The sequence below is a fragment of the Callospermophilus lateralis genome, chromosome 6 (assembly GCF_048772815.1).
Source record: "Callospermophilus lateralis isolate mCalLat2 chromosome 6, mCalLat2.hap1, whole genome shotgun sequence".
In the NCBI taxonomy this organism is placed as follows: domain Eukaryota; kingdom Metazoa; phylum Chordata; class Mammalia; order Rodentia; family Sciuridae; genus Callospermophilus; species Callospermophilus lateralis.
The window spans coordinates 28,833,192-28,858,744 of record NC_135310.1 but is presented as its reverse complement, the minus strand read 5'-3'; the positions used below and the strand labels follow the sequence as shown (position 1 = coordinate 28,858,744).

At 38.7% G+C, this 25,553-nt stretch overlaps 1 protein-coding gene across 1 annotated transcript in view; it reads right to left on the bottom strand.

The window, feature by feature from the left end:
- Positions 1 to 25,553, bottom strand: part of Nhsl1 (NHS like 1) — a 103,794-nt gene that overhangs the window by 10,128 nt on the left and 68,113 nt on the right. The window contains exon 4 of the mRNA XM_076859686.2: positions 7,962 to 8,151. Coding sequence (XP_076715801.2) covers positions 7,962 to 8,151 — 190 coding nt within the window. The remainder of the gene's footprint in view (positions 1 to 7,961; positions 8,152 to 25,553) is intronic.

Sequence of the window (25,553 nt, the reverse complement as noted above, 5' to 3'; positions counted from 1 at the left end):
GCAGCAGGAACTGATCCAGTGAGCATTTCCTCAAATTAGGATTATTCATTTCTTGGAGTCTTACAACCAGAGAGTAGTATGTTAAATAGAAGGAAATAATCATGCAGAAAGAGAAGGAAGCGGACATGAAAAATTGTTCAGTGTAGATACACAGATGTCAAGCCACCCAGAAAAGAACAGAGCTTAAAAAAAAAAAAAAAAAATTGTGAAGCCAAGAACTTACTCGAAGTGTACTGCGAAAATGAAATCAATTCTTAGAACAAATTAAATCTTTAAAAATAGTAGCAAAACCATGGTTCTATGTTGTTTGTCTTCATTCAGTAAGAAATATATGTGGGGACATAGCCAAACATAATTATATACGAACAAAATGATCCTCTCTGATTCTAGAAAATCAAACCTTGTAGCACAATATTCAGATTGATTTCTGTGTAGTTTTAAGAGTCAGGAAAAAATTCAAAATTTTGTCTGATTCATTTAAATGAAAGGCAACAAATTAATCCTCAGATAAAACTTGGAAGTAAATATTCAAGATCATACTTGGATTTTTAAAGTGCTATATGCTGGCTAGTATTCAGAGTCCAGTATTTATGGATTCTGAAGTAAAAACTGCATATTTCTAAGCAAATAAATCACTGTAATTCAAGGAAGCATCCTTGTATGGTTATTTATATTATTATTATTTTTATTATTATTATTATTATTTGATCCAATCCCTGTTACCTGGGCAGTGTGGAGAATAAGGTATATTTCCCAATTGAATGCTTTTCCTTTAGAGAATCATTTCGTTTTTTTGTCTAATTTATCTAACCATACTTTCTGGTGTTTTCTATCTAGATGAAGACCAATTTAAAAAAAACTGTAAAGTATCTGTTTCTGATAATCATTAGGTAAGTAGTACAGTCTTGCAAACCACAGTTCTCATAAGTCCAGAACGCTGGGAGACATGGCAAGGTAAACTAGAGGTCTCAAAAAGATGGGACAAAAATATAAACCAATATTTTTGCTTAATTAAACTCTTTTCAAATGTTACTTTCCCTCATTCCATCTATCAGTCCTTCAATTAATCTACCTATTAGAAATTAGAGTCACTAATTGTCTATTTAAAAAAAAAAAACTAGCTCTAGCTTAGATACAGTTGTCTCAGTGGCTCCAACTGTCATTCAGGCCATGCCATTGGCTGTGCAATGGTCTGCCTCATGTCTGGCAACAGTCACAACACAAATGATGCGGGGAAAGCTATTTTCTTTCCTCCACCATTAGTGGTGGTTCCTTGTCACATGCAGAAGAGAAATGAACATAGGTTTCAGGGACCCAATCATCAATTTAAGAAATATTAAAATTACAGAAGCTAAGATTTCCCTAGCTGGACAGGTCACTGTAGTAAGATCCAAGCGGTAACTGAGTTACCGACTCACACTGTGAGTTCAAAGTGGTGAAAGTTTGTAACTGTTAGGTTCCAGGCTTCATATCACATGTCATATACGGTACATACATCATAGGTACTTATGTGTATGTACATCTTATTCTTCCACTTTTTACACAAAGTCATCCAGCACTTACTTATCCCAAATGGAAATCCACTTAAAATGCAGCTTACCTCAAAACATCAACCTTGTTATCTTACAAAAGTCTTAACTGTTTGTCCTTAAAGTCACTCCTTTGGGTTAAGGCACATCTCCTAAAAAGACCAGCTAAAGTACATTACCTGAGTATGATGAGGAATTAGCCTATTAAACACCTGCTGAGCATACCAGTACAGATCTCAAATGTGTTAGCTGTCTCAAGAAAAAAGAGTCTGAAAGAATAATCCACAGCTAAGTGTTGAGAAGGAGAAAGCACAGGTGACATTGAGGCATAAGTTTGGAGAAGGTGCCTGGAGGACTCAGGTAGCACAGGAGCAGCAAGCTGCACGAACCAAAGACAGACTTCTCAAATTCCATGGGCGCAGCCACAGCCCTGCCTTCGTTTCTACCAAACCCTTCTGTTATGGAACAGGACAAGCTCCTGCACACCAAGTGCGCCTCAGGAGCTACCTACAGCAGAGGCAAAACATTGCTATTCTTGTCTTAATGTTGCTATACTCTAGAAGGTGCAGCATAGGTATTGCAGTCAATGGCAGTAAAAGAGAAAATGCCAGGTAAAGAGGAGTGTGCTCTCCCCACTCCCAGGCATTAAGCAGGGGTGATGGGGGAAAACGTTTGTGGCACTGGAAGCCAAATGTGACCTCAAAGTACTGCAACAGAAATATCACTATTGTTCAGATACACTCATTTTGACCAAAAGATTAGTAAGCAATTTCAGAAACCATGATTCTGAGTTTCCAGAGTATAACCTTTAATAGTAAATCAAAGTAAATAATATAAGGTCATAACCCACAGGTTGGAGAAAGAGTCAGAGGCAAATTTCAAGATAGGTAACATCATGTTCTCCATAATGACAACAGTAGCTACTGCATTAATAGTAATCCCAGGAACCAAGTGCATCACATGGAGAATTTCACTTAGTCCTCAACTAACCCCATAAAGTAGACCCAGTCATATCACTACCCCATTTGTGGGATGAGGAAGTAGACTCCAAGGGGTGATGTAATCTCACCCAGAGAACTAGTGGCAGAGTCAAAATTCCAACTGAAGAAGTCTAGTGCTGGAGTCCTGTTCCTGACCTAGGAGCTAAGCTAAACTGCCCCTGCGGACGTTCCTGCAGGGCCTTGTTAAAGGACAGGGAGAGGAATCTATTACAGAGAAGAGAATGAAAGGATTATCCAAAGGGCATAAAAAGACAAGCACAAGGACATCAGGTAAGCCAACAGTGAATGAAATGACTTTTTCCACCAGCCCCCATTGGTTTGATCACAGGTTGCAAAATACGGAATAAAAGAGCTATGAGTTCCACTGATAATAACAAAGGTATCTGACACCCAACGACTATTTTCTGTCATAATGACATTTACGACTATCTCATATTGCTGCCTCTCATGAAAAAAATGCCACCAGCACGTAAGTGAAAGTACTGAAATCCACCCTCGTAAGGTAAAGTCCAAGAATGAGGTTTTGGTTCATAAGAACTTAAGATCTAAATCAAAAATCAGTGTAAATATGGAAATAATCAGTGTTCAAGATGCCTAGAGATGACGGCAAACTCAATTTCTATCATCCCACTTACGTTTACACAAAAGCTCTTCCTTGCTATCTTGTCCCCAAAATGCAGTAAATCATCTGCATGGGATGTAAGATTTGCACCTGGTGCCTCATGAGGGAAGAATGTGGCCATTAGAACATACGGATTTAACCAGCACCACACCAGGTTAGCTGAGTAACGCCGAGCAGCGAGGAGGGCAACGGAATGCAGTTCTACGAGCCATACCTAGCTCCTTCTGAATGTTGTCTGGGACTCCTGTAATAGTCTTTCTCCTTTTGACTTTCTTCGGTCGTCTTACCAGAGTGTCTGTGTAAATTAGAGACCGCCGAAGGCTGGCCTGGCGATCGAAATTCTCCCCTAATGCAGAGCAGTAGAACAAGCAAAGCAATGTTATTTTCAAGCAAGCTGACACCATGCACTTTCTTTCCAGAAGCTGGTTGTAAAATGATAAGAAGGGATTAATAATGATGTTAGCCAGTCATACGATGATGAATGCTGAAGGGCGAAAAAGGAGGGGAAGCACATTATCATCATAAGGCTGTTTTCCAATTTCTGGGTGTATGTCCTTCCAAAGGACACACGTTGATCTCATCTTCAAATGAGCCAGAGTAGCAAATATGAGTTCGTTAGAACACAATGAAAGAGTGATTCTGTGTCATTTTTAAAAAAATGAATATTTTGGATTCCTCTGGCCACCCACATCACTCTTTTTTTTTTTTATGGGGGGCAGGGTACTGGGGTTTGAACTCAGGGGCACTCAACCACTGAGCCATATCCCCAGCCCATTTTTATATTTTATTTAGAGACAGGGTCTCACTGAGTTGCTTAGCATCGTGCTGTTGCTGAGGCTAGCTTTGAACTCACAATCCTCCTGCCTTAGTCTCCTGAGCCATTGGGATTACAGGCATGGGCCACTGTGCCTGGCTACCAACATCACTCTCTACATCAGCATGTATGTGGTAATGGCAATAAGTATGCTTTATTCATCTGGTCATCCAGCAGAGACCAATATAATGTCTCATCTTTTGTGATGACACAAAAAATCAAGAGTCAGAGCTTTTTCTTGAATCAAGGAGGCTGATAATTTGGAGAGGCTGCAGGAATGCTCCGGTGTGAGATACAACTGTAATGAAAAGTGAAAAGCCTTATAATGATAAAGTACTGAGACCCAGTAGCACTGCTGTTGTCAAAGCTGAACTGCTTCTCTGGTTCATGATCACTGTTGAAGGTTAACCTTAACTTAGACAATCAAACCTGGAATGCCATATCCACAGGACTCCTTTCTGTATAAGCTGGTGTAATTAACACACCACAGGAAACCATCAAGTAATAAAATTTGTAAAAGTTCAGTTACTGATTGGTCTATTTTAAACTACTTGCCAGTTTATAGCACTGACCTTTTTACATGGTTATTCTCCTCAAAAGGAGATTTTTAAAAAATACATATTTACACACAATCACATATTTTTATCATTCTTAGGCACAAGTATAAAAAAGAGTCACTCTTTTTAGCAATACTGAAACACATTCGTAATGGTATGCTGTGGACAACATAACTTCTGTCTGGATAGTAATAAATTGTGCACTATGCAATCAAAACAGAATAAAAGATCTTAACGATCAAAACATATTTCAACAGACTTAAACAAACGCTGGCAAACTTGCAAATTCTTGCAACTTTGTTCTGAATGGAGAAAAACAGAAATGATTGAGAGAAGAGCCTGAAACACCAGAAGGTACCACCGTTGTGATAAATGGGTCATTTATATGCAATAGCACAAATGAGGCTTAAAAGGAGCCAGTCATGACTTCAGTGGTTCATTAGTTCTCTGCGGCAGAAGAAGAAATCCCTTGTACCCAGACATTAAGAATGGACAAAACATTAACAGAAAGTTGCAGTTAGTCTCCGGTTTTACTTCTAAGACAAAAACAAAAGGTAAAACCACCCAGGCTTCAAGGAAATGAAGAAACCATATGAGGATATTCATCTACAACATACACCATTAAAGGCATTTACTCTCCACCTTGAATGGTGACCTAAAAAGATGATCTCACCTGCTGGAATACACATTTCTTGAGAGTAGAGACCATGAGTCATACTTTACCAGCCCCTATGACCTAATGCCTGGCACAAAGTAGTTATTCAATAAACATCTATTGAATTGAATCACTCCCTTTCATTGAAAAATGGCATTTGATTATTCATGGTTAGTATTTAGAAATAAACTTAGGCAGCATTAGGAACCAAGGCAGTTTGTAAATCATTTAAGTATATTCACTCACTCTATTTATCTTCCATGTAGAAGAGTTGTTATTCCACATGGCAGATTATGGAATGAATATATATATTTGTTATTTTAAATTACTTGCCAGTATGTATGTATGTATGTGTGTGTGTGTATACACACACACATACATATACATATATATATATATTCTTTTTAATCTTAAATATTTTTTTCTCTTCAATTTTTAGAACAGGTCAGGTCCCCATAGGATAAAAACTAAAAGGGATTAAATCACATTTCAAGCCAGCATTCTACTGTGCTGATGTTCTATACCTCCAGGTCTGGTGGGCTTAGCTCTGGATTTGAAACAATATATTTATGTTGTTTATGCCATTTTTTTTTCCTGCTGAGTCTTACTGAAAATCAGACTAGAGATCAATCCTCACTCAAATTAATGAGCACATGATTCCTTTCCAGAAGCTTCATATTTACCTCAGAAATCTTCTAGGACTTTAGAAATATATAATTTGCACAGTAGGGAACTGTATAAACTGTATCAGTTCAACCAAAGTGAAATTTTGAAATTGTATTGCTTTTTAGACCAGAAACAAGTCCTTTCAGAAATATAGGTGTATATGTGAACACACAGATCCAGAAACTAGATCAGTAAGTATATAATTATTATATTTAATTTTATCATTTCTGTAAATGTCCATAACTCAGTTAAAAACAAATTATATTTTGACATAACTTATATTGCTCTTTTTTTAAAAACTATCATTCACCTTTCCTAGGTGGCACTTAAAGGTCTTCTTTTAAATGCAATGTAATTCATGTACATTTAGTCATCAAGCAGGAGAGAATTAAAACTCAAAGATGGGACACCATCTTCTATTGTGACAATTTATTTCATTGCAAAAAATTCTTTATTCCTGGAATGCTAGTTACTCTATTTTAAAACCCCCTAATCTCAAGATAATGCATTTCATCCTAATTCTATTAAGAATTATCATATTTCATTGAACAGTCTTCTTAGCTCATAATATTATTTGAGACATTTAATCATCTATAATTGCATTTCTGCTGCATTTAATCAATCAAATAATGTCATTCTTTTTCTAATAGAAAATATGTGTCCCTGTATTTCATCAAGCAGTGAACACTATCCATTGTTATTTCATTCTGCAACAAAACTACTTATAAAAATAATCTTTGAAAGGTATGAGCTAGGTGAAGGAGAAACACATCATGAAGATCAACAATGCTGTTTACACTGAAAATAGAGTAAGACATGCTGTTTCTTTAAGGTACAAGTGTGAAAAATGGATATGGAATCAAAAATCATTCATGCCCTTTTTAATTAAATTTCCATGGAATTCAAAATAAGAGTTTTGAATGTAATTTTGGAATATTCTGCAATGGTTTTTTTTTAAAGCTTCAAAAATTATCAAAACGTTATCAGTCCCTATAAGCTCACCAAGCCATGGCAAAAGGCTTCCTAAAAGGAGTAGCCTCAGAAAATATCAAAGAGTTATGGCTTTCAGACTCCTTTTTAATGAAAAATTATCTATTTTTCCACTGAATTGTTTTAGGGCCTACACAGGCCATGCTTTGTGTGGACTGATTACCAATGACTCCTGCTAGGACTGCTGCTCATCTATTTCTACAGAACACACTTCGGGTTGGGGTTGGTGCTAGGAATTATACCCAGGGCCTGTGTAAGTTAAGCATGCTCCATTCCTATTAACTCTTACCATTCCTCTTTTGGATTTTATATCTTCCCAAAACCACTGGCCAATTCCTCCTGTAGCTACAGAGAATTTGTAAAGGATCATCTTTAAGTTTGATGTCCTTCATTATTTATCACCTTAATTATCAGAAATGATTAATGGCTCAGTATAATATTTCATAGTTTCTGATTTAGTAATTAATATTCACATCCTAAGTTAATGTAACATACTATAAAAACTGTTTATTCAGTAGCAATACATTTTTACTTGAAGATTGTGTAATTCAAATTATAAAAATTAGAATATAATTTTATCACCACATTGAAATCTTTTAGAATATGTTATAGTTACTGATTCATTTGATATTTTTATTTCAAGAATTTTTGCCCTTTTTTACTTAAGGAAACAAGAAGGTAATAAGAAAATCTACCAGAAACATTACAAAATAATTATTTCTTCACTTCTATAAATATTACTTAAAGTAACCCTTCAGAAGGGAGTAGGAGGAAATATCTATTTTCTTTCTCAACCAGGAACACACTGAGAAGATGTTCCTATGTAACCAAAATCTTCATAAAAAGCCAAACAATTTAAAAAGCCATGCTTTAGATGAAAGGTTGAACCATCGACTTCTTTGACACCAACCTCTGGTGACAAAATCATCTGATCTAACAGACAACAGATATTTTGCATGCACGCACATATGTAGTTTTAGTATTCCCTTCATCTGATGAAGAGCTGAAGTCAGACCACAGCTATTCCCTTCGGTGTAAAAGTGAAATGCTAAGAAGCATATAACCAACAGAAATCCACAGACATTCTCTCAAGGACTTTCTCAATCTGTCTATCCGGCAAGGCGTACCAGTTATGTTAATGGGCACCACGTCAGCCTGGACCGTTTGGGCTTGCTGGCGCATCTTCTCTTCTGGTGTTGGCAGTGGCAGTGACTTGGTCCAGTTGGTCTGAGTGTTAAGGTCAGAGAAGTCACCTGAGGTTGGCGTTTTAGGTCTTCTGATGCCAATAAGTCTTTCTTCTGATGAAGAAAGAGAACACTGCAGAGAAAACAAGAAATCACAATGTGTAAAAAGCTGGCAGGAATGTTTTTTTTTAATAATATGTTTTATTTTGAAAAATTAGACTGATTTAAAGAAAGCCAAAGAACTGAGCACATTTCACAGAAGCAATGATTTGCAAGAAAACTGCATCCTCTTGAACAAGACCCATAATGTATATGATTCACCCTGGCCCTGGCCTGTAAATTGTGAGGACTGCAGAGGGTATTGCTGATCCACAAAATCCTTTATGTTCTTCCAGTTTCCCCTGTTTTTGCTGTGGACAGAAAGCTCAGAAGCCCAGAGAACATCAGGGCTGCAGCCATTAGTGTCCATTTGCATGAAAATTTAGATTTGCTCAGAGTAATTTCTAGCCTCAATCTTATTTCCTTTACGCTCTGACCTCAAAGAACATTTTTAAAAATGATAGAGCTATTGTAGTTCAACTCTGTGAGCTCTTCTGAAACCATTTTTTTTTTTCTGGGGGAAAAAATCAGTGTGAAATTGTTGAATTAGAAGAAGCTGACGAAAGCCTTCCTTCTGAGCCTTATCAGAATTCCACAAAAGCATTTCTAGCAGTGTCTGTTTTGATACAGATTAACATCCTCACTCAAGAGTCCTTCTTCCCACAGCACCTTAGAAAGTGTAAGCAAGAGAGTTGTGTTGGCAAGCATTTTATGAAGGACTTTGACGTGGCTCGTGGGCAGCTGATTCTGTGACAAGATGAACTCAGAATAAATGCAAAGAGCTTAGAAACAACAAAAAAGGTAATTGACTTTTGTGGGGAAATGGACGTTTATGATATACAATAAATGTATACGAACTGTTCTTCAAGTCTAAGACACTCAAACTGAACTACCACTTATGAAAATACGGTATTTAAATACAATTTTACTAAAGAATAAAAAGCCAGAGAAGCTTCCCAAAGGGAACTTCAATGTAACCAGCACACAGATCAGTCTACACCACTCCCAGCCACCCACTCCAGATGAGGGTAGTTGCTCTCAGCCTTCTAACACCACAGCTGTGTTCGGCCTGTACTTGAACTTTCTATAAGAGGAATATGCTGTTTTCTTTTGTGATTCAGGTTTGTGAAGATTTATTGACCTTTAAAAGGCACATTTTGATGTCTTCTGGATTTAATGTAGCTTTCTAAGAAGACATAGGAAAGAAATATGCAAAAATGCATCAATCAGAAATCTCAAACACAACTGTCATCACTACCTATTGTTTCTGAATTTATCTTGATGCAAAATATCTGTATTTACTTTACTACTAATAGAGCACCGCAAATTTGACAAATATTACAGAGGTAGGGCCCTAGACCAAGAATCCAAAAAATCCTGTTCCAAAACTGTTTCCTTTGCTGTAAACTGGGGTGACGCTATTTATCTTCTTCATCCACAGAGAATATTCTGAGGACTTCAATGAGCTGATGAAGGTTGAAGTGTTATCACTATGAAATATAATGGACACAAGGGTGGTGGTCATATAAATGACTTTAGAAAAGCAAAATCCAGACATTGACAAGTACCCCTTCTAGAACAGAGAGACTAACAATGATAAAGCACTGTGGAAATAAAAACATCTGATAGCTCAGTCTATTTTTTGCTTGATATTTTTAATATATAAAGCACATAAAATAGTTTTTTTTCCACCTAGGGAAATTGTGAAATTATGTAATTAAAGTGACAAATATACTCAATTTATAAACTGTGCATATGTCTCTGATGTCTTTTTTTTTTTTTGGTACCGGGGATTGAACTCAGGGGCACTCGACCACCGAATTATATCCCTAGCCATATTTTGTATTTTGTTTAGAGACAGGATCTCACTGAATTGCATAGTGCCTCACTTTTGCTGAGGCTGGCTTTGAACTCCCCATCCTCCTGCCTCAGTCTCCTGAGCCACTGGAATTATAGGTGTGTGCCACTGTGTCCAGCCACTGATGTCTTTTTATGACATTAAATTGCACCCTATCCATGCATGCCTGATCAGATTCTGGATAAAATGGTCATAACTCACACAACTTGTAAGATAATCAAAGAGAATTTTGAGGCACCAGTTAAGCCCTCTGATAGAAATCAATAACTTCAGCCTTTTTATAGTTCTGACTCTTGTTAAGTTCTACTAATAATACATATTCTCTACCTGTAAAATGCGCGCGTGCGCACACACACACACACACACATTAAGATTATTTTATTTGAGAATTTTATGGCAGTTTATAAAAGTCACATCTCTGAGGTTGACTCTCAATCTAGTAAGAATTTTCAATCTAGTCAGTCTCTAATTTTCTAATAAATGTACATAGAAATGACTTTAAAGGCAACCTTGAAAAATAGCATAAATTCTGAAGACAGTAGGAAGCAAGTCCCAACCAAAAAATTCTAGAAGGAAAAGAAAAGCTCCAGGCTGGTGAACAGAGTAGCTACGTCCTGCACCAAGGGCTCCTTTTCCAAGTGACGCCATTCACCCAGGAGAGGCGGGAACACTGCTGTTTGGTGCTCAGCAGCCCTACTAACCTACTTTCCTTTCTGTTGGCTGATAATGTGTCAGAATTGATAACTTTCACAATGAAACAGTGATTTCCTGTAGTATTGGTTGCCAGGGGACAATCACAGGGATTGCTTCACTATGACAACTGACAGAGAGAGAATCCATTTTACAAAGTACTCCCTTCTCTTGCGAAGAAAACTTATCAGAGAAGCAGGACTCAAATGCGGTTGCCCAGGATGAAGCCAGGGTGGGTGGCTGTCAGAACGATACTGCTCCCATTCCTCCTGCAGTTTATGCATGTGAGAGGGGCACAGGGGAAACCTGCTATGTCTCAATGGCAGAATATAACACACTAACCCCAATAAGATGGACACCGCTATGGTTCGCATCCTGAATGGCCTCCAAAGGCTCACACGCTGGAGGCTCGCTCTCCAGCCTCGTGCGATGGGGAGCTGGCGGGACGATTAGGAGGAAGGGTCTTGTGCGGGGTTTTAGGTCACTGGGAGGCAGGTGTCCTCAAAGGGCATTCCAGCCCCTTCCTGTTTTCTTTCTTTTTCGCTCACTGCCTATGAATTGAGTGGCTTTACCTACCACTGGCTTCTGCATCAACACAGGCCCAAAAGGAATGGGGCCAACCAGCCATGAACTAAAACCTCCAAAACTATGAGCTAAAAAAAACCAAACAAAAAAACAACAACAACAACAAAAAACCACTTTCTTTTATAAGACATGTGATATATATGATTGATAGATCATATCATATATTTGTTATAGTGATGGAAAGATGACTAGTACAACGTGGGAGTGCTCTGGAATACTGGCCTCTTATCTGGTCTCCATACTCTGCTGTGTTGACCACCCTCTCTCATTCCTTCCCTTCCAACCATCTAGTCTCAACATAGCACTTAGGGTCTTTGAGCAATGTAAGTCAGATGTAAGATCATTTTGCTCCTCTGTTCAAACCCTCCAAAGTCTTTTCTATGATCTACGAGACCATACCTGATCTACCAACTGACCCACTGTTATCTCTCTGACCACATCTCCTACTCTGCCTCCTACTCCACCCCCACCACCCTCCTTGTTGTTCCTTGTATATCCCATGTACATTCCTGCCTCAGGGCCTTTCACTTGCCCCCCACCACACACTAACCTGAAATGTTCTCCCCTTAGATATCTACCCAAGTAGCATGCTACTTCTTTTTCTTCAGGTGTTTACTCAAAAGCCCGTTCTTGTTGAGGGGGACTTGTGTATTCAATTTCAGTTTCTTCCCAATATCTTATGTTCCCCTTCCCTATTTTTTTTCTCTTCAATACATATCATTAGCACACATTTATTTTATTTATCCAATTTGTATCTCCCAAGAGACTCTTAGTTTCATGAGGCTTTAAATCAGAATTTCATAGAAAAGTGCTTCAGAATTTTAGCTTTGAAAATTCAGTACCTGCTCTAAGCCCTGTCCTGTATTGTAGTTATTGGCCTTGTCTGATCAAGAAAGAAGCAGGAGCTCAGAGAAGGAAAGGTCACTTCACGTGTGGAAAGTTCACAAGTGGGAAGCTAAGATTAGAACTCAGATCTGGCCCCCAAATCTCTGCTGTGAGACAGTGTCCAACAACTACCTGGCCATATTTAAAATAAATGACCAGGTCATCTGGTCTATAAAGAAAACCTCCTTTTACAGCTCCAAATAGGAACAGAACTTTAAAAAAAAAAAAAATTCTATAAAGGGCAGCAGTGTGGCAGAGCAGATGGAGTAAACAGCAGTAGTGTCATTCTCCCGACCCCATCTACCAGCTGCATATTTTGAGCAACTCCATCTCCTGGCGTAGAGAACAGAATGACCCAAGCAGTGTTCATGTGCTTCATGTTAATGAATCCCTCGACACAGGGTGACTCCATTTTTTTCTTATTCTTTTTAAAAATATATTAAGTTTGACATGCCTTGCTTTCCGAATTTAAATGCAGTTTTTAGATCTACCAATGGGTCAATAATGCTTATCAATGTGCCATACCCTGGTCCTGGAAGGAATACACAGTCACAAATGGAACCAAGAAACCACAATTCCTTGTGTCAAATTTACAAAGGGCTACACTGGCAACACCAGCAGTACTCTTCTGGCTTTTTGATGCCACAAGACCTGTATTTCAGAGACCACGAGGTTCTGCCTGGAAATCAGACAAGCTCCCACCAGATGGCCAGTGGGGCCTGAAATGTGGCTTCTTTGGCAGAACAACCAAGTGACACAAAAGTAGGCTTAATTGTGAAGCACAGATCAGCCTGTTTAAAAAAAAAAAAATTGCTCTGCTTTTAAAAATTAGAAAATTGAAACTTAATCAGAGCTAAAACTAGCATTTATTTAGCAGTTATTACATGAAAATAGATGAAGAACAGAAGAAATTATATTGCACATTATTTAAGACGCCAAACTATATTCCAGTTCCTTTTGGAAGACATCTAGTCTTTGTTGTTTTTCTCTCCAGTATTAAATCTCTCTTGTGTTGACTCTTGATTTTCAAGATCCTAGAGAGTTTCGTAAGTTGCCAAAACTTCTACAATGTTTTTTGGTTTCTACTCTCAGTATATTTAGGCATGAGACCCTAACTTAATTCTGTTCTTCCTGTGTTCATTATTTCCCTTACTGTCAATAACAACAGAATTAGTGTGGGTGGCAGAAATGGGATCCACATAGCAGGACAGACACAGCACAGCCAGCAACTCCAGGATGGTCAATAGGGGTCTTCCACATGCACATTATCAAAGAATTTCAACTAATCCTTCTTCCCCCTGACTACAAACCTAGATGCTTTGTCAAGAGCTCTAAACTCTCTTGGTGCATATTGAATATAAACATTTTAGATTTTGAACTAACCCATATTAGTGACTTTTCCTCACAATAACGAAAATACTTAATTGGAATATGATTGTTCATACAATATAGAAACTTAGGCAAATTATATGTATAATAGACACACATATATATCATAATAAATATTCAAGAACTCACTATCCAACCCACAGCCTGAAATATTGCTAATACCTGTGTTAACCTGCATGCCCCTCCCAGATCCTGTGTCTTCGATTCTCTAGAGGTGACCACTAGCTCAAATTTTGTGTTCATGACTTTACCACTTGTTACATATGTGTGTTTGAGTGTATGAATGTCTCAATGATAGACATTTGTTTTTAGATTTAAAAAATTAGTAGCATTCTCTCTTAGGTGTTTTTGATGTACCATTAGGTTTCTAAGATGCATTCATGTAGTTGTGTGAGTCAATAATTCATTCACTTCACTGGGTGTATGTTTATCCACTCTTTTCCTTCGTGTTTTCTCAACAATCCAAATTTCCCGTTAGACCATCAGGAGGAGAGGGCTGGAGAAAAGGGCTCTATTCCCCTATATATCCATAACAGGATGGAAACCATGGGCTCTGGAGTCATAGATCTGGATTTGAATCCTCTTTTTGCTTTGGGGGTGATGGATGGTTCACTACCTTGATTGTGGTGACAGTCTCATGTCAAAATTTTATTAAGTTGTACACTTTATATATATATATATATAGCTTACTTATGTAAATTACATCATAATAAAGCTGTTGTAAAAGAGAAGACTTCTTTTAATATTATAAAAACCATACGATCTTAAGCAAGGGATCTAATCTCCAACATGCCATTTCCTCATCCATGTTATGGGCATAATCAAAGCTCCCCTGCGCGGCAGCTGGGCACTGAGCATACTCTCTGGCACCTGAGTCTTCCCAAGTGCCAGGTGCTCAGCTCAATATTAGAAGCACAGAGCTCAAAAGATCTCCCAGCCAGAAGAGAAGGCAGATATGAAGAGAGTCTGTTTACAGCATACTGGCACATGTCCAAGAGAAATCACATGAAGTCACTGGAGATACCCTCCTTGGTGTTTGTGCACAAAGGCTCGGGAGTGACAAACCCCAATTTTCTCATCCTCGCCTGCAATGGTACAGAGTAATAAGGTGCCATAAATTGTAGAGCGGTGAGTACAACAGCCAGCATTGATACCTGTGTCCTGAAACTATTCACACAGACTCAGTAACAAATGATGATTTTAGAACCAGCATTTCTAGACTATAAACTACCCAGGCCAGGACTATGTCTGTATCCTGAGACTCAGCAGCACCCACCTATTTTTTTTTTTTTTTGGTGGGGGGAAGTCATAGATAAAAAATGAAGAAATGCCAGCTAGATCAAAGATGGAATGAGACATGACAAAACCAAGCATAATAAATGAGAAGCACTTGAGTAGTTCATTAATCTTGCCTTTGATTTAATTAACATGGTGCAATGGAAAGAAACACAAATCCAAGAGGCCCCACATGCATACCCTCCCTCCCTGCCGCTACCACCAATGTGATTTTGCAAAAGTGATTTCATATTTCTCAGCCTCACTGTTCAGTTCATTAAAACAATAGTAACAACCACTACCATAGCTATCTCATAGGGGATTCTTGTGCAACAGGAGATGTGATTTGTGAAAAGCTTTGAAAATGTTCTAAAGTGTTCTGCTACTATTAGAAAGTTAGTAACAGTCTGACCACTGGATAGAGTTCTAATAGATGACCTGTGAAGCCATAACAATCAGAGAGTTTTTAGTAGCTGCTGAAATCTCTCAAATTCATTGCTTTAGGCAGGAAACCCTTTGTGGGTGGAATAAAAGGCAGGATGATTGGGAGAATGGCCAAATTTTCATCAAAACAGACATTGTGTATTGATGTCTGATTTGAAAAGTCAAGTGGTTTAATAACTGATCATCGTCATTTGAGCACAGACCATGTGCCAGGCAGCGGGCTACGGGTTTTACAAACATTAACTCACTTCAACCTCTTAATTCCCTGCCAAGGTAGGAGAGGTGGCCATGTAATTTATTATCAAGACCCAACACCTTTGAGAGGGAAAGAGGATGCTATTAATAATTACACAGGATGGCAGCTGCAAACCCGGGCTGTCCTGAGTCAACCACAACATGTGGTTTCTGTCTCTTCACAGGTGAGGAACCTGAAGCTCCCATGGGGAACAAAGCCACCAGCAGCTCCAACAGTTGGGAAGCTGTCCCCAACCTGTGCTCTCAGCAACATAAACCTTCCTTGCTTATAGTTACAGCAGCAAGGCTACTGCCCTCTTCTTCAAATTCTGCCTTCAGATAAAATTATTTCCTTCAACGAAGCCTAAAACAGACCCTGAGGTGCCAGTTCAAAGAATAACAGGAAATAGAAAAGAAAAAAATTCAGTTTCTGTCACTACCATCAAAGCCAACCATTTATTTGCCAAAATTCCAGTCTAATTCATCTCTTCAGGGGTGAATTTTTCACAAAGGTTGAGTAACTCATGACTGACATCCTTTCCCTAAGACAATGGGGCCTCTGTGACTGTTTCCCAGAATCGGTAAGCACACCATCAACTGTCAGCCCCCACAAGGGCTGCTGGAGAAATACCCTATCATCTCACAGCAAGCACTTTGGCACCTATAAACGGACTCCCTTCAAATACCTGAAACACCTCTTTGGAAGGACCTGGTATATGCTGAAACCCCAAGTGGGGGTAAAGACGTCAAGACAAGAACAAAAAACACAATGACTTACTCTTTCATTTCACAGGTGAATTAAAAGTCATTTTCTGGGATTTCTAAATTCCTTTACCAACAGCATTTTATCAAACTAAATGTTTACTATTTAGATGACACACATAAATAGATGATTGGGAATAATTTGAACAATTAAAAAATTTTAGTGCATTATAGATGTACATAATAGTGAGGTTCATTTTGACATATTCATGTATACTTCAACCCCAGTACTGTTCCCTTCTCTCCTCTCCTTCCTTTCCTGGTCCCTTCCCTCTATTCCATTGGTCTTCCCTCCATTTATTATCTATCTATTTATTTATTTTTAATTAATACAGTTTAAGCAATTTTTTTCTTGCTAAATTACATTAATATCAAGGAAACAAGTGGATGTTATTAGCAAAATACCTTTCTTTATACCATATACAGATTGTATAGTCCCAGTTGGGAGGGGTTCTGCATTAAGATAATTAGGACAATTATTCTAGAACAATCAACCAGGGTAAAAAACTAGAGAGGTAGTCCCCCAGGTCTCTTTTCTAATGCGCATGTCCTTAACCTTTGCCCTATTAGCAACTCTCCTAGTTGGAGAGTCCTCACAATCTGTCAAGTGCATGATATTTCTCATCACAGACACACCTCTTGTGACATCTAGTCATTTCTAGATTCAGCACTTGTTAACTTAAGTGTCCTCCCTACAGACCATTGTTCTCACCATACCCCTACCCCAAGGCCTATCTAGGAAATAGAAAGAATAGAATTTTCTCTTCCAAATGATTTCTATACACTCTATTTAAAATGATCTCAACTGTTAGAGTGACCTTAAGAATTTGCATCCCAGTTGGGGTTTAGGGCTTAATGTGAAAAGACCCATACAATGCTGCTTTGGAGACCCTTTTGTATTTATGGGATCCCAACCTGACTTCAAATACCAGCCCGAAGGCACACTAAATGCCCCGACCACCAGGTCTGTTTCTAGACGTGCTCTTCTGTTCTGTCTGCACTGGAGGACTGCTGGCTTTCACCCGTGGCTAAGGCAGCTTTCCTATCCTGGTCTTCTGCTCTCCAGCTGTTCTAGCTACGAACTTTCATATCAGCCTCTCTGGTCCTCTTCCTCCCCTCAAAGTAACCCCAAACCAAAATAAAATGGAACAAACAATAAGTGCCTTTTTATTGGTATTGTGTTAATTTGATAAATTAACCTGATCTCAGCACATGTGTGCCTTTTCATTATTTGAAATTTGTTTTCTTCCATAGTAAAGTTTTTTTCATATAAATCTCATATTTTTTAATAAATTTACTCCATTCTTTTGTCTGTCATAGCAATTTTAAATACATTTTTCTAGTATGTCTTCTATTGTGACTTTGTAATATGAGTTTTTCTTTTCTATGAATTAATTTTATACCTTAGTATATCATTGAATTCTATTATTATCATTTTTTTTTTTTTTTGGAGTTTCAGGCTTTTGTTTTCCTGGATTTACCAAACTTACAAACCTACAATGTATAAGAATGGAAATATAAACTGACTCTTTCTCATTTTTGTAGTTCTGACTCTGTAGCTTTTCAAGTCATGCTGTCAAGTTTCACAGTGTTAAGCAGTAATGACAGTGACTGTCCTTGTCTTATATCTCATTTGAATGAACATGACCCATTTCAAATTTTGTTGGGTTTGGGGACAAGGCAGATAAACTTTAAGTTATGAAAATATCCACTTGTTCCTATATTATTGGATTTTTAAAAAATGAAGAATGGCTGTTAAGCCAGGCATGGTGGTGCATGCCTGTAATCCCAGCAGCTCAGGAGGCTGAGGCAGGAGGATCTTCAGTTCAAAGCCAGCCTCAGCAAAAGCAAGGTAGTAAGCAACTCAGTGAGACCCTGTCTCTAAATAAAATAGAGATGTGGGGATGTGGCTCAGTAGTAGAGTGCCCTGAGTTCACTTGCCAGCACTCCTCCCCCCAAAAAAGAATGGCTGATAAATAATACCAGATACTTCGTCAATATCTAAAGTTTTAATTATATGAGTTTCTCCTCAGACCTATTAATATGATAAACAGATGACAACATTTCCTAATACAGAACATCCTTGCATTACTATTATAATAAACTCAGGTTGAACTAGTAGTATCTTTCTTTAGTGAGATGCTAGATTATATTTCTTAATGTTTTATTTATGATTTATAATTCCAATATTCATGGATGAGACCAAGCAGTTAATTTTCTGCAGTCTCTCTCAGGTTTTGGCTTCATTGTTTAGCAAATTTATTAAAAAGAACTGTCTCTCTTGGGCTGGGGATGTGGCTCAAGCGGTAGCACGCTCTTCTGGCATGGGTGCGGCCCGGGTTCGATCCTCAGCACCACATACAAAGACGTTGTGTCTGCCGAAAACTAAAATGTAAATAAAATATTTAAAAAAAAAGAACTGTCTCTCAAATGGACTTTCCTATGTTCATATATGAATACAAGGCCAGTGGAACTCCACATCATGTACAACCACAAGAATAAGAAGTTATGCTCCATATATGTATGATATATAAAAACACAATCTACTGTCATGTATAACCAAAAAGAACAAGTTAAAATTTTTTTAAAAAGAGAACTGTCTTTCTCCTTCTTCTTCTCTCCCTTGCCTCTGGAACAGTTTTAAGCACTGAACTTACCTACTTTTAAAAAATCTTTGGTAAGACCACTGCCCACCCACAACCCTGTAAAACAATTTTGCCCTTTTTAAAAAAATAGATACAAATTTTTTTATAATTTTTTAATGATCAGTGTTTTTAAAAAATATTTTTTAGTTGTCAGTGGGCCTTTATTTTATTTATTTATATGTGGTGCTGAGAACAGAACCCAGTACCTCATGCATGCTAGGTAAGTGCTCTACCACTGAGCCACAACCCTGGCCCTAATGATTGGTCTTATAAAATGTTCTTTCTCCTCTTGGGTCAGATTTGATACATAATGTAAATTATAACATCTCCTTCAAATTTTAAAGGATGACATATACAAGGTTTGCTCTGAATCACAAAATTCTGTGCTAAGATGTGTGCTAATGATGTCCTAATAGCCATGTCACATATCAGACTCCTTGATTTACCGTTGCCCCTCTGTGATTGTCCTGTAGTCACCTTTGTCTACTACTCCTGTTATCACTGCTGGTGAACTTGGTGTCCACAGAGGTTCTCCACTTGCAACATCCTCTGATCCCTCCCAACCTCACTCCCAACTTGCCTCAGTCAGCTGTTCTCTTAGACATACCCTTGACCTAAGCATTTGCAGAATGCTTGAATTAAGGTTTGAAGATGACTCAGAAAAGTGGGAATTCTAGAGTTTGCTGAAGGTATGAGACAAAGAAAAGAATCAAGAAGGTGGCCAATGTTTTGTCCTTCAGCAACAGGTAGGATGGTGTGGTTTACTGAGGTGGAGAAAACTATGATGAGTGGGGTTTCTGGTTTGTTTGCAAGCATGATATGAGAATTGTGTATCTGGAGTTGGACAAGTTTGAGACACCTGCAGGATACTTAAGTAGAGATGGAGAATAAACAGGAATATACATGTGTCTGGATAAGAGATAGACATTTAGAAGACTTCAATGTGTGGAATTTAAAACCGCTGAACTCAGTGAATCTGTTACTAAGGAGCAGAGTACATGATTTGAGCCCAGAGTTAAAAACCAACATTTAGATATTTGGAAGAAAAAGAACATCTAATAAGGGATTGAGAGACCATGCCTAGTTGGGAGGTGGAAAACCAGGAGTGTGAGGATGCCATAGATGCCAAGAGAAGAAAGTGTCCTTAGAAGAGGCCAGGTACAGTGGCTCACTCCTGTTATATCAGCAGCTCAGGAGGCTGACACAAGAGGATTACGAGTTCAAAGCCAGCCTCAGCAAAAGCGAGGCACTAAGCAACTCAGTGAGATCCTGTCTCTAAATAAAATATAAAATAGGGCTGAGGATGTGGCTCAGTGTTCGAGTGGCCCTGAGTACAATTCTTGGTATCAAAAAAAAAAAAAAAAAAAGAGGGGCAGGGGACAGTATCTTTAGAAGAATAGAAGAATACATGCTGTCAAAGGGAGCTGAGAGGTGGGTCCTGAGACCTAACCATGATTTGGCAACATGGAGGTGACTGGTGGACCTAAGAATAACTTCAGTACTGTATTGAGGATAAAAAAGTTTGTTTGGAGGGGCTTCAAAAGAGATTGTAAGGAAAAGCAGCAGAGTCAGCAAGTCTAGACAGTTCTTTGGAGACATTTTATTATAAAGAGGAAATGAAAAATGTGGTAGAAATTGGAGGGGAATGAAAGGTCAAAAAAGGATTTCTTCAAGATAAAAGAAAGTACAGCATGTTTGTATAATGATGGTAATGATGCCATCTCGAGAGAAAATTGATCAGGCCGATTTAAGAGAGGAAAACGACAAGTCTGAAGTCCCTGAGAGGTTAACCTTATTTATTTCATTGGAAAAATACTGAGTGCCTACTGTATGCCAGGCAGTGATCTGGGCACTTGGGATATAACAGAGAAGAAAAGAAGCGAGTTCTGTTCAGCCACTGCCCTTGCAGGAAAGGGTGAGTACATACGGGAACACATGCAAGCAAGCAGTGTGATTGGTTTGGCTGTGAAATGACATGCTTTCTGGATTGCCTGTGTTTTTCTGATGCAGTAAGTGTCAAGGAGTGTATCTGAGAGAGAAGCAGTAAACAGTGTTTGGAGATTTGTGAAGGTGTGAAATAAAATTTGAGAGAGAGTAGAAGAATGAACTGAGTTGGCGTACTAGAGGTGCTGGGCAGCACTCTAGGTTTTGGGCTATTCATTAATATCAAGATTAGCTAACATAACTTGGCGCTTTCTTTTCTTCAGCCTTGTTTAGCTAATCAGGCTGTAGCACAGATTAGGAAGAAACCAGGGTCCAACTGGGAGGGGATTTTGCCAGGCAAGTGGCAGAAGGCCTTCAGGGGGCTTGAATGTGAATATGATATTGGGTGACATGACAGAAATTGAGGAAGGAAGACTGAGGGTATTGAAAGGGTAAGATCAGTAGATTGGAATTTCTTGTAGGTGGAGGAGTCAAATAATTTTCAAAATAAGATTCTAGAGGAATCAAGCTGGAAAAAGTAGATGGAGTCATCCATGACTTTTTCTCATAACTTCATCAAATCCTGTAGGATGTACTTTCAAGAAAAACCTAGAATCTCTCCCACGACCACCTGGTCCCAGCCACCCAGGGCTTTCTCTTGCCTGGATGCCTGCAACAGCCTATTGTTTTGTCGTTTTGCTATCTTCAACTCCTTAACGTCCAATCTTCATATAGTAGCCAAATTGCATTAAATAGCAAATCAGATTGTGTCACATCTCTGCTCAACTGTTCCAATGACTTCTCATCCCACCCAGAACCAATATACCCAAAGTCTTTACCGTAGCCAATTAGGTGCTACATGGTCTGCCTCTCGGTTCTCTCCCCTACAGTCTTCATTACCTCTATTGTGCTTGCTCACTGTCTGGCTGCTCAGGTCTCTGGCTGTTCTCTTGCAGGATAACCACGTTGCATGCAGTCTCCAGGTCTTTGTACTTATTTAACTCTTTTCTTCCTAGGTATTCCCGTGGGGTGTCTCATACTTCACCGCATGCTTTGTTCTAACAATACTATCAGAAAGTCCCCCTTGGACCCCTCAATCTAAAATGGCAGCCCTGTCACTGACCATTGTTTCCTGACCATTGTTTCATTCATTTATCATCGCCTTGCCTTTATTGTATGATATGGTTTGTTCACCACTGCTATCTCTTTGATGGCAGGGACTATGTTTTGTTCACTTGATGGGTCCTTTGGATCTAGAATAAGCCTGGCATGCTGGAAGTGCTACATAAATATTTACTGAGTAAATGAATGGTCTGTTCAGGGAACAATCTTATTTTACTTTGAACTTTTTAGACAAAAACTAATGCCTTGAACTATTTGTGATACAACCATGGAAACACAGCAAGCAGCAGAGTTGAAATTTGAAATTGATCTCCCACTTGCTAGCAAGCCACCAACTTACTCCTTCCATGCCATTCACTCTTGGGATCTAAGTCCTCACTTATCTCTTGGCTATTACAATAGCCTAAAGTCAGAAAACATTTCCCTTTCACCTATTACTGAATGCCAAACACTTATTGTGCGTGTTATACATAAAAACATTTATCCTACTTGTTCCCTCTATCCCTGTGGGCTGTAAGTTCCTTGAAAAAAAAGCACAGATAACTTCTTAATCTTTGCATTTCACAATACAGGGCAGAGAGCCTTCAGTGCACTGGCTATTTCCTCTTCCTGAAAGGTTCTTCTCCAAGATTTCAGGATGGCTCATTTTTTTAAACTCAATCACCTCTTTGGGTTGAGTAATGCTCTTTTTTTAAATTTAAAGTCGCACCTCTTCTCCATCTGATTTATTTTACTACAGAGCACATGTCACTTTCCAATACAACTAAATCGCTTCTATATACTCAGTGCCTCTCCATGCCATCAAAGCTCCATCAAGGACAGGGATCTCTGCTGTTCAGTTCACTGTTAATCTCCAATACCTGGATTAGTCCCTAGCCAAGAGGTGCTCAATAAATTCTTGTTTTCAAATGAATTCTAATTCTACTTCTTAAGAAACTCTTTCATTGAGGAGGATGAAGAATGTCCCACTGATGGTTATACAACCTAGAGGTATCGGTGCATCATGTGACCTAGTGAATGGTGGTTGGGATCACGAAGATTAATAAAGACTTCTGATACAAGGTAAATACTTGGTTAGGAGTAATTCCTCAATAAACGACTACTGAATGTATGAACCAGCTAAATAGCCAATCATGTACAAAGTAAGATAAAGGGACTCTCAGGGTGAAACCCTCCAAGTTAAGAAGAAAAGCCTGTTGAAGTGGCAGTAAAGCACAAGAGTTCCAGTGTTTCATTTCCAGACCAGTTTCAAGGCCTGTTATGGTTTAGATGTGGTATCCCCCCCAAAAAAACTCCTGTGTGAGACAATGCAAGAAAATTTGAAGGAGAAATGATTGGGTTATAGCCTTAACTAACCAGAGAATTAATCCTCTGATAGGGATTAACTGAGTGGTAATTGAAGTAATAGTGTGTGGCTGGAGGAGTGAGAATTGGGAACATGGCTTTTGGGTATACATTTGCATCTGGCAAGTAGAGCTTCTCTCTCTGCTTCCTGATCACCATGGGAGCTGCTTCCCTCTGTCACATACTCCTGCCATGATGTTCTGCCTAACCTCAAGTCTTGAGGAATGGAGCTGGCCTTCTATGGAGTAAGACATCTGAAACAGTGAGCCCTCAAATAAATCTTCCTCCTCTACAGATGTTCTGGTCAGATCTTTTAGTCACAATAGTGAAAAAGCTGACTAAAACAAGGGCTTTGTCACCGAAAGCAGCACTAAGGCTTGGTAATTTCATACGGTTAAGGGAAAAAAGGCATATTCTCTGGTAGAGAACATTTTAATTAACCCAATAATGAAGAGGAAAAAAAAAAAGATGGAGAAGGTCCTCTAAGAGCATCAAAATGGGTATGTAATAGTGGGATGGCAAGTTGTTTTTTTTTTTTTTAATATTTTGTTTCAGTTGTAGTTGGACACAATACCTTTATTTTTATGTGGTGCTGAGGGTGGAACCCAGAGCCTAGTGCGTGCTGGCGAGCTCTCTACCACTGAGCCACAACCCCAGCCAGCAAGTGGGTTTTTGATGCCCCATGGCATAAAGAAATTGAAGTAGTTAGTACAAGAAGTTAATATAAGTTAATATATGGTAACACATGTTAAATTGATATTTATTTGATTCTAAAGCAAATTTTTTTAACAGAAAGCATTTATTTAAACCTAATCTTTAAAAAAAAAAAATCTAAATGCTTCAGTTTGGTTCTATGTACTCAAGAAAAGAAAAAAAAAGTTCCCCTTAAATATCACTAGCAATATATTCCAACGATTTCAAAATTCTTTGAACCAAGAATAAGTATTAGCCTGAGTTTTGAAAATCACAAAACTAACAGAAATTGAAGCTTAGGTTTGAAAGTGGCTCTGTGCTTTCATGAAAGCCCAAATATAGGAGGAGAGTGCAGAAGCTGCACACCAGCCTGTGACTCAGGGGCCCCCTGCAGGGAGCCCAGAACACAACCCTCCTCCCACACACGCCAGGACACTCTACCACTGCTCTGACTTCAGTTCACCAAAAGAAGAACAGTGGGCCCAAGGAGATCTGTTGAGGGTCTCACTTTCTGGTTCCTGGTCTAATGATGCCTGTGCTACCAAATTGCACTAAGGCACGTGTGTTTGCTGGAATGTGCCGCGTCATATATTCCTTTACATGTTATCATTATCTAGCAACTCATTTTCAACATGATGGGAACTTTGTTTTCTCTGGAGTGTTGGCTCATCCACATTCCATCCATGCATCTGGAGGAGGACTGCTTGAAGTTAGGAGTCCACAGCAAAGGCCCACAGAAGTAGAAGTTTCCCACAAAAGCTAAATTTCCATCAGGATAAGCACCAGGTTGAGGAAGTAGCTATGTATGAATTTAGCAACTAAGTTTCTAACTTTTTTTTGGCAGAAGGTCTTAGGATGTTGCCATACTAATGCAAGTTTGCCACTAGGGGAGCCCATACTCTTAAATGCTCACAATTTGTGCGACCATCTGCACCCAGACATGACCTCTGACTCAATGGGCCTCCACCATAAACGTTTCCTCCCCCTCTGAGCAGCAGCATAAGGCTAGGTCTATCTGGAAAAACATAAATTTCACTATACAATTCACCTTCTGGTTTTCATTTTCCTTACTCTTGCCAAGAAGTGAAAAATAAATTTTAAAAATTAAAGATCAGATCAATTTTGAAATGGCTGCTTGTCCCACCAAAGTAAACGACCATCTTTGTACATTTTAGCAAAAGGACTAAGATAATATGTGAAAATACTTTAAACAGATAGGAAAAATATTTTGTGATAAAATCTGTGTGGGGCCAGGTGCAGTGGTGCATGCCTGTAATTAGGCATGGTGGTACATACTGAGGCACCAGGATCCAAAGTTTGAGGCCAGCTTTAGCAACTTAGTGAGGCCTTAAGTAATTTAGCAAGTCCTTGTCTGAAAATAAAAAATAAAAAGGGCTGGTTATGTAGCCCAGTGGTAAAGTGCCCCTGGGTTCAATCCTTGGTACAAAACAAAACAAAACAAAACAAAAAACCTGGGTTAGTAAGGAGGAAATGGAAAGCTAGTGATCTAAGGGTACAAAGTTTTAGGTACAGAGGAGAAATAAGTTTTGAGATCTATTGCATAGCCAGGTGACCACAGTCAATAAA